Raw genomic sequence first — 10,143 nt, 5'->3', positions numbered from 1 at the left:
AAGAAATCATCGAAGCTGCAACAAGTTTTAGCCTTCCATCATCAAAAATTCAAAATAGCAAATGCAGTAGCCAAACGTTGTTGAACTTATTGCAGCTGTTCTGAACTTGAATATAGACTGTTCCTGAACCCCTCAAAACACTGAAGGGCACCTAGAAGTGCTTCAAACAACACAAACCAATATCTGCGGCCAAAGATGCAAAGGAAAATGAGGAAAAATTGCTACAGAAATTGCAAGAAGACTGCAAGAGGGGAACTCCCAATCTTTTTGCAAAGAGAAGTCCTGCTTGCCAAATGCCAATTGCAGATGGATGTGGAATTGTGGATGCAGCTAGGAGAGGAAGAAGGCCATGGTATGAGCCACCTTAGCCAGTGATAAGGATCTTACTAAGTGCAAGGCCACAATTTGTCACGGTATAAAGTTGGAAAGAAAGGATGTCTCGATGATGAACTGACGGGGTTAGCTTTGGTTTTTTAATCGGGTGATTTCAGACTGTCCGAGCAAACCAAAGTGTTGCGAGCGCACTTAAGCTGTTTAAATGGCAATCTATATGGTGTTTCTTTCTCTCTAATATTGCAAGTCAACCTAAGCATATGCACTTATGTTGGTCAATATGGATTGTTTACTTGATTTTAACATATTATTGTTTGTATAATAAAATATAAACACAATAACAAGAGCAATATGACGAGAAGAAAATAAAATGCTTATAGAAAGAAAAAAAATCGTTGATATGTAACTCGAATGATTCAGAAAATGCCTAGTGATGAGATTCAGATCATGGGGGTGTTATGCACAACTGTGGTATTTGAATAACAAATTGTAGAAATTCATCTAGTAAACTTCAAAGAGGCAGATCATCAACTGATTGCATGGCCATAACAATTCGCCAGCCAGTAATTAAACAACAATATGTTTTGTCAACAATAGAAAAATCATATTTAAATTATGCTAAATGTCTTCTCATGCACATAAATAATTCAAAGTTGATAAAAGTTGATCAACAGCATATGTTTCATTATAGAAATCCATAATGAGCACAATATAATGAGCACTCCAAGAGTCAAACAAGTTCATGTCGATATTTATTTAAGAGACAAAGCCACAACATAATGAGCACTCCATGATTCAAACAAAGGAACAAATTCATGAAAGCTACTACAAATGTTGCAAATTCTGCAGGATGGTTGTTTTCATTCCTGCAAAACAAAAAAGTTATGAGAATAAGCTTCAAAACAAATGCATGACTATAAAACGATAAAACATGGAAATAAAACCACTGAGGTGCAACAACAAAATATGCATGTGATGGTTTGTTACAGTAACCCAGTAATATTCTTTAGTGCAGCTATAAAGTTTTCATGTTCTATGCAATGAATATAAATAATCGATCTTTGAAATTTCAAATAATATCTCATTCTTGTCACAAAGAGACATATTAATAACGCAACACATCTACATGAATAAGAGCATATAAATATATTTATAGATGGGAATGTGAGTACAGTCCTAAATTAAGAAGTAGTGTCCCTGTGCACTGCTACATAGTTATGAAATTAGGGTCTTTAAACAATCTTTTTAATCTGAAGCAAGTTGGGGTAGGCATTGTACTGATACACATTTTGTCAAAAATTTGTTCAATTTAACTTCTCAAGGAGCTGGTTAATCCAGTTTTCTTGAGCTAAAAAAATGTTAAACAGTACTGAACTCAGGTGATATAATTGTTCAACTCAAGCCTAAAGTAATTTATAACACAAATAAACACCTGATTGCCATAAATGAGAAGTCAAAGTCATAGGTACCGAACTTGAAACCTGAGCACGATAAATCCATATATTACTAGTAATTTCTGCCTACTCTATCAAACATTTCAGTTTTGTACACATAATATTACGAAGGAAAAGTGATCAAATAGATATTGACAAAAAAATGGGATAGGACGAATGTGGGGGGAACTTACCAAGAATTGCCCACTGGGTGGAATATAATGTGCATCCAACAGGAAGCGCGGTTCAGAATGAACAATTGGATGAATATGTTGGAGCAGCATGACAATTTTTTTTTTATTTATGGTTGGGGTCAGGATGGTTTTTTATTCGATTAAGAGATGGAGAATAGCAAGGACAGATTCAGTCCTGAAGCATAACAAAGATGGCATTGTTTTTTGATTTAGATAACGAGGGGAATTAATTATCAAGAACAACAGAGGATGATTATTTCTTGCATGATAGAGGAGGAATTTTGTGGGAGGCAAGAACTATGTAAGAACTAGAAAAGGAGTACGGTGAAAACCAAATAGGAGAAGTGACATGTGTGAAGTCGGACAGAATTGGAGTAACTGATGGAAACACACAAAAAGGATATGCTGACGTGGAGCAACTAATGGGATAGAATGTGGGAGGAACTTAACATAATTGTCAAATCAGTGGTGAAATGCATTCAACATGAAGCCTGGGTTGGAATGAGCAGCTGGCTGAATATCTTGGAGCAGGATGACAAAATGTTTTTTTTCATTATAGATTTAAAGGACAGCAAAGATGAACAGAAATTTCAAGCATGACAAAGCCATTTTTTTGTTTATTTTTTATGGACAGCCAGCGTGGGGCTTGTGGGAGGGGTGGGGTCGGGAGGGGTCGGGTCAATTTTCAAGCACAATAAAGTATCCTGAGAAGAAGTACTCCCTCCGTATAGGAAAAGGAAGTCGTTTTGGACAGCGACACGGTCTCCAAAGCATTACTTTGACTCCTTATTTTTATAAAAATATTTATCAAAAAGTGATATATGTATATTTTTATGAAAGTATTTTTCAAGACAAATCTATTTATATGGCTTTCACATTTCCAAACTCAACAACTTAAAAGTTATTCATGATTTATATTCCCAATGTTTGACCCAAACCTTGTCCAAAACGACTTCCTTTTCCTATACGGAGGGAGTATGTGGGAGCGAGAATAGAATGCGTAGAAAACAAGACAGGAGTGAAATGTGTGTGGTCCAACAGAATGGGACCACCACGATGACATGGAGCTGGTGGTATCCAGCAATGAACCGTGATGCATCCGCTGCAAGTTGAAACAGAGGAGCAATAATAGAAACAGAGGAGCAAGAGAAATAGAAGCAGTGGTGAACTGGACAAATCATCCAAAGAAGTATTTTGATTAGCTGATGCTTTAGTTTCAGAAAATAGGATTAGATTATGTAGGGCTAAATGGCTAATTAAGAATCACGTTTGGATGCCTGCCCAGTCCCAAATCGGACACCAGGCTTAACTTTGCAAGTCTGCCACAGGAAAAGTAAGGATACGTAAGTTAATATGCAGAAAAATAAAGAGACAAGTGAGCAACTATACGTGCAAATTTTATGGGAAAGGAATTTCTTACCTTCCCTTTCATCGTTGGCAGTCAGCAAGTCCGAACTGATTACCGATCGTCGAAACACCAACAGGGAAACAGAGGATATACGTCAGCAAACGAAAGGAACGATCAAGTATATGTGGCAACTCAATGGTGGGTATATGTAAGCAAGCAAAAGTACCTTTGCTGCTCCGGACCCTTACGTACGTATTCGTTCTCATCCTCTACCATTGACGATTCGTATCTTCTTGACAGCACAAGAGTTGGATGATTCGGGTGGCCGTCAACTGCATCCCTGATTTTGGTCTCTGCATCCTCCACCTCCCTAGTCCTGGCACCATCACAGTCAACTACGACGGTGACATGTTTAAGGGAAGTGAGGTTCTCCGTGCCAAGATCAAAACCGCCGCCCACTCTCTTCCGTGCTTGAAAGTATAACTTAAGCCTTTGAAGCCTTGGCATCCCTCCTTGTCCAAACACCAGCCAGCATCTTGAATAGTGCGCAAACTCAAACTCTGCTAGAGAGCGGAAGGGCTGATCACTGCCAATGACCAGCCCTTCTTCAGTGGTGCCAAGTAGGTTAAGAAAACGTAGCACGGGCAAAGCTCCAAGCAGTTGGATATCCACCTGCCTTAGCACATGGACCCTGATGGACAAGCAGGAGAGCTCACAGAGGGATGAAAACCAACGTGGCAACTCAGAGAAGATTAAGCGGCCCCCATTAAAGCTTTGTAGGTGAGCAGGGCCTCTCCACTGCTCCGGCATACAATCTAGGGAACATAACTCAATGCCATCAAAATTTAGAGTGACAATATTGTTTAGATTAATGAGGGTCTGGAGAAATGTCTTAATGAGACCTTCATTTTCATCAAATCCGGTTACAGCCAGCACCCGTAGTTCAGTAAGCTTAACTAGCTCTGCCAGGGTGTTTTGTGACTCTTTCACATTGAGCACTGCCAGCTGTTGCAGGGACACTAGGTTCCCAATCCCATCTGGAAATTTCACCCCTTTACCAGTAATCAGACGTTCAAGCTGTTTTAGCTGAACAATACTAGGTGGCAGTTCTTCTAGGGACGTGCCCCACAAATCCAATGTCCGTAGACTCTGTAGGTTTCCAATATGTTCTAGAAGCTCAGTTGCAAGCTCCCCTCGTAGTGTCAGATACCTCAGATGATGCAAACGGAAAATATCCTTAGGATCATTGTTCTTGCTTGGAGAAAGTTCCAAAACCAAAACACGTAGGACAGAAAACCTTGAAAGAGGTTGCATCCATTGAAAGGCATCACCTAGTGCAATGAGTGACCTCACATGTGACATGTCCACCGTTGCTGGCATTGCTGTTTGCCCTTCCTTTCTATCTTCTTTATCAGTATCTAACTTGCTACCTTGAAGCGATAATCGTCGAATCTTACATGCTGATGTTTTGAGGTCCGGGCCTTCTGATAGCATAGCAAAATTTTCTTGAGCTGCAAGGTAAATGATAAGATCAAGTACCATATCGTGCACTTGACATGCTCTTGCACTACCATTTTTATCCATGCCTATCGGCTGAATCATGCTTCTATTAATAAGCTCACTGAAATATATTCCTCCTAGATCATATGAGTTGCTGCCCTTTTTTTCATCAACAAAACCTTCTGCTACCCAAAGCCGTATCAAGTCTTTTCTTCGAATCAAATAATCCTCTGGAAACATGCTTAGATATAATAAACAAGGCTTTAGATAGGATGGAAGATCACTGTAACTAAGATATAATATCTTTCGCATGTTCTTAAGACTCTTGTCCTTTTCAAGTCCTGAACCCATGGAATTGTACACACCATACCATTCGTACTTTGTTTTATTTTGTATACAAGCCAACATACTTGATACAGTGATGATAGCTAATGGTACCCCACCACACTTCCTCAAAATTTTTGTTGTGACCTCCTCAAGGTCAGAATGAATTACCTGTTCTTCATTAAAGATCCTTGTACAAAGCAGCCTTTTGGAATCCTCATCGGAGAGTGGATCTAGTTCGTACAGAGCGCCGTCAATAGAAGTCAAATTAGCCACGTCAACATTGCGAGTTGTCACAATAACTCTGCTACCATGATTCTTGTCAATAAGAGCAGACATGATGGTTTTCCACACTTCTTCCTCCCATACATCATCAGTTACAATTAGATACCTGTGGTTTTGCAATGGTTCAGATGCATGATTTTTAGAAGTTAGTTAATACAAATGCATAGTTATAATAGAGCTACAGTACAAAATAGAAATTGATTATTGGCAATAAAATTTGACACAAATAGAAAATTTAGCTTGATCGGGTTTCAAAACTGGATTAGAGAGTTTGTCACAATGCAAATTAAACTCGTCAATTGTATAGGTCTCGTCGCGATAATCAAAATGAATATATAGAAAGTCCAATGTTGAGTTTTGATGAGGGAGTTTAGGCTTTAGAAAGAGCTAAACTAGAGGAAGCAGGTCAGACTGAGTTGCAAAACTGGCAAGATTGTTTTTGCCAGCGTATTTCATTCGAGTTAAGATTTGTAGTCTAACAAGAAATTTGTAAGAGTTTTGACTCGTAACCGGACAATTACTCCCACCCTATAAAATATAGGACCCAGGCATGTAGGGACTGTGACATCCTAAGAGCAGAAGGGGGTGTGGGTTTTTGGGGAAGGCACTCTTGGGGCGAGCAGGGTCATGATAGCCATGAGATGCCCAAGAACGAGCGAAGACCCTTAAGTTCTTCACAAAGAGTATGCTAGCAAGGAGTCCACAAGCGAGGTCATAATAAGAGAAACAACTATAGCCAGGTCATTGTTACAAAGGAAAATTCGGTTGTTGTGGGCATCTGTTCGATGCCCAGTAATAAATGGTTCCTATATTTGATTGATGATGGTAGATAGCCACTATCATTTAACACTGCATTTGGTTCTTCATAATAGGCTACACAACTATTGTAAGTCATACTACCTAGGTTCTATGTCTTTTGTCCTTATTGACATTTTGCAGCAGTATGTTCATGTATACTAATAAAATTGCGCTTGTCTTAAAAACATTTATGGAGAAAAATCTAGTAATCTATTTTTTTCTGCCAAATCTTCCCAGTTGTAAATGTATTAACAGCAAAACATTTAAAAGTTTGACAGCACGATTCTAAATGGAAAAAATAGAAGAGAAACTGAACAGAATGAAGGGATACTAGGTATATAGCACATACTTCTTGTTCATGAGGAATTGCCTGATACTCCTTATAAGTTCTTCAGGATCCTTTTCTCTAATATTGGTGCATATACCTAGGCCTTCACTAATTTGCCGTAGTATGCTGCTGAAAATCTGCTTCACGTTCGGCTTGAGTGACACCGAAACAAAAGCTTTACAGTCAAATTGGCCCCCAAGCCTTTCGTACACCATATTGGCAATTGTCGTTTTGCCCAGGCCTCCAACTCCAACGATTGAGACAACCATTAGCTTCTGTTTTTGCGGACCCTTCCCTTGTGTTAGCAAGTTGGAGATCTTCTCTGTAGGGCCATCAGTGCCAACAAGCTTCGATGCATGCTCAAAGCTTGCCAGGACGCGAGGGTCAATGAGGTTCGTTTCAGGTTGCGCTGCATTAGCTTCAAATCTGTACCTGTCTCGCCTACCGGTAACCTCCTTGATGCGTCTCTTGATCTCTTGAATGTCATTGCCAACATGATGGCGATTTTTGATCTTTGTCAACAATCCCATGGTCCTATCGAAAAACTTCCTGAAGCTATGCGCGTGGACAGGAACAGGACCATCGACTCTCACCTTGAAAGCATCGACACTGTCCTCAATATCATACACCAGCTCCTTCAAGTCCCTCACCCAGATCTTGTTAAGATCATCGATCTGATGAGCAGGCAGCCTGGACACCCTTTCGAGGGCAGCCTGCATGCTCTCCATTTCAGCTTGCAGGAACCTGATCTCCCCTTTCACCCCCTTCTGCAACTTGTATTCATCGCTGAGAAGGGTGGCAAGCTTGGGGAGAAGGCTGCCCAGAGCTGCCGTTGCGAGCTCCATGCATGCCTTGCTCTCTTTGGTGGCTACCTAGCTATTGAAGTTTTGATATGGCGATTGGGAGCGGAAGTTCTGTCAGCTGTGGGGAGGAGATGGGAGCAAGAGTTCCCTGAAAGGTTGTGAAGACTAGAACCATATCGCAGAGGTCAAGGTCTCGTTGGTCTCTAAAATACAGAGCTCTTTTATTAATCACACAGTTGCCAGTTGTCTGCCATGTGCGCCTGTCACATACATATAAAGCTGCACAAAACATCACTAATTTCGTATATTCTATTTCGTAGATGTTTTGTAGTGACATTTTTGCATTTTAATTTCATTAGTAAGCTACAATAGGTCGGCCACATCATGTTGTTCCAACGAACTTTGAGCTGAGCCTGTAATTAGAATCAAGGTGATTTAATCCCCTCTAATCTCCCAGCAAAAAGGCTCATGCAGTCATGGACTCATGGTCCGTTTATACTTGTATAAAAAACATCATTTATCAGACATTCAGTTATCCATGAAGCTTCATCTCCGGATCCCACATTCAGTTCTCTATACATGTGCGTGGATTCCATCGATTTTTTTCCGTACTTTGTTGCAGACTCTCATCTTTTAATGGTGATAAAAAAATTCAGGTGCGTGCCCTATGGATCCCTCGAAAGTCCCTAGAGCGGCGGCCGGGACCCGAGGTCAACGGGGGTAGGGTCCTCTAGCGACGTGGAAAGAGGCCGGAGCTCCGAGAGCGGCGCGCGGTGAGTTCCCTAGGCGGCGCTTATTGTAATTAGCAATCGTTGTTTTGCCCAGTCCTCCAACTCCAACGACTGAGGCAACCATTAGCTTATTGTTTGGCGCACCACCCTTGCCTTTAATCAGCAAGTTGCAGTTGCAGATCTTCGCTGCAGGGCCATCAGTCCCAAAGATTCGCTGCATCTTCAAAGCAAGCAAGCACGCGAGGGTCGATTTGGTTCCTATCAGACTGCGCTGCTGTGGCTTCAAACTTGAACCTTTCTCGCCTATTAGAAACCTCATGGATGCGTCTCTTGATGTCTTGAATGTCATCGGCGATATGATGCCGATTCTTGGCTTTTGTCAAGAAGCCGATGGTCCTGTCAAAAAATCTTCTGAAGCTATGCGGCTTGGTGTGCACAGGAGAATCGACACGCACCATGAAAACATCGATGCTGTCCTGAATATCATAGACAAGCTCCTTCAAGTCCCTCGCCCAGATCTTGTGAACACCATCTATCCGATCAGCTGGGAGATTTGACACCTTGTTGAGGGCAGCCTGCATGCTCTCCATCTCTGCTTGCCGGAACCTGATCTTCCCCCTCAACTCTGCAGCTTGTACTCGTCAGCGAGGTAGGCCTGCTAATGGGACGGTTTGAAATGACTTTTATAAGGCGGGTTGAAATAGGTTTTATGAGTGGGTGAATGAGTCAATTTATTGTGGATTTGGAGCTGGTTTCAACCCATCAGCAGGCCAACAGCGAGGAGGGTGCCCAGCTTGGGGAGAAGGCTGCCCAGAGCCGCCGTTACGAGCTCCACGGATGCTTTGCTCTCCTTGGTAGCTACCTAACGGAGACAAGAATGGATCTGGTGCATGGAGTGGAAGCTGGTGCTGTTGCCCATGGAGAGTTGGAGACCCCTAAAGCTTATGTCCGGCATGCGCGTGTGCCCCACCATTCATGCCAGCAGTTAATTTCGTGGACCCCAGAAAGGTGATTGATTTAGGCCCTGTTTGGATTGAGGAAGTTAAAGTTTAACAGGGTGTTAAACTTTAACACCCTCAAATGAGGTGTTAAACTTTAACATATTGGGGTGTTTGGCTGTCCTGTTAAAGTTTAACACCAAAGCATGGAATTGCCACTATTGCCCTCATTTATTCCTACTAATTGCAGCCAAATACCCCTGTCCAAATACCCCTGTGCTTCCCGCCAAGCTTGAGCTGTTGGTTCTGCTACTTCCCGCCAAGCTTGAGCTGCTGCACATTTGACGCTACTGTTGCTGCTGCACAGTGACGCTTGTGCACTATTTTTTTTTCTTCATTCGGCCAAATGACAAATCAAAGAATTAAAGGAGAAAAACATCCAAAAATTATTCGCATTGTCCAAAACACACGGTACAACACACATATTGCCTTGTCATTACAACACAAAAATACAAATAACCTACGATTTGTAGTACAAACCTCTAGCTAGTTCATCCCGAAATGCATTCATATTACAGTCTTCTTCCCCTCCTTGTGTATTTGTTGCTTGTCCTTCACAGTTTGATTGTTCGTTCAAAGGAACAAAATTTTCATCCATATCGTACATACTAAAGGCCGTATCGGCCATATCATTCTCTCGAATGAAATTATGTAGCGCCATGCATGCTACTATTATCTTGCTCTGTTTGTGCATTGGAAAACTAGGTATACCCAATAAAATTCTCCACTTCATCTTCAACACACCGAATGACCTCTCGATAACATTCCTAAGGGACGAATGCGCGTAATTAAATGTCTCTTTCATACCTTTTGGCATTGGGCCACTTCTAAACTCTGGAAGATGATACTTTATACCCTTGTATGGTGCTAGGTAACCAGTACGGTTAGGATATCCCGAGTCAACTAGGTAAAATTTTCCTAAAACAGAAGACAAATTCATGATGTTAAACAAAATTGACACCAAACTTGTATAACCTTGTATAAATTTAAGACATTCCAAGTATACAAAGACTAGTACCTGAAGGAGGATGGGGAAACCTATCCCCATATTTGGTTAAGGCATCACTG

At 41.3% G+C, this 10,143-nt stretch overlaps 2 protein-coding genes and 1 long non-coding RNA gene across 3 annotated transcripts; all 3 read right to left on the bottom strand.

Moving 5' to 3' along the window:
- Positions 1 to 940: 940 nt before the first annotated feature.
- Positions 941 to 2,670, bottom strand: LOC111258272. Its single transcript, XR_002678933.1, has 2 exons — positions 1,961 to 2,670; positions 941 to 1,199 (listed from the first exon to the last, which is right to left on the bottom strand). It is a non-coding gene; the product is annotated as an uncharacterized LOC111258272 (long non-coding RNA).
- Positions 2,671 to 3,114: 444 nt separating this feature from the next.
- LOC105914871 (disease resistance protein RPM1-like) lies at positions 3,115 to 7,507 on the bottom strand. The gene is made up of 4 exons (XM_022828965.1): positions 6,565 to 7,507; positions 3,535 to 5,523; positions 3,381 to 3,415; positions 3,115 to 3,279 (listed from the first exon to the last, which is right to left on the bottom strand). Exons 1-4 carry the CDS (start codon positions 7,386 to 7,388, stop codon positions 3,266 to 3,268), a joined length of 2,862 nt encoding a protein of 953 aa, XP_022684700.1. The 5' UTR covers positions 7,389 to 7,507; the 3' UTR covers positions 3,115 to 3,265.
- A 767-nt stretch (positions 7,508 to 8,274) lies between these two features.
- Positions 8,275 to 8,667, bottom strand: LOC111258308. The gene has a single exon (XM_022829462.1). The coding sequence runs from the start codon at positions 8,665 to 8,667 to the stop codon at positions 8,275 to 8,277; it is 393 nt and encodes a 130-aa protein (XP_022685197.1).
- Positions 8,668 to 10,143: the final 1,476 nt, after the last annotated feature.

Source organism: Setaria italica, chromosome VIII (genome assembly GCF_000263155.2).
Source record: "Setaria italica strain Yugu1 chromosome VIII, Setaria_italica_v2.0, whole genome shotgun sequence".
In the NCBI taxonomy this organism is placed as follows: domain Eukaryota; kingdom Viridiplantae; phylum Streptophyta; class Magnoliopsida; order Poales; family Poaceae; genus Setaria; species Setaria italica.
This window is presented reverse-complemented; position numbering and strand designations above follow the sequence as displayed.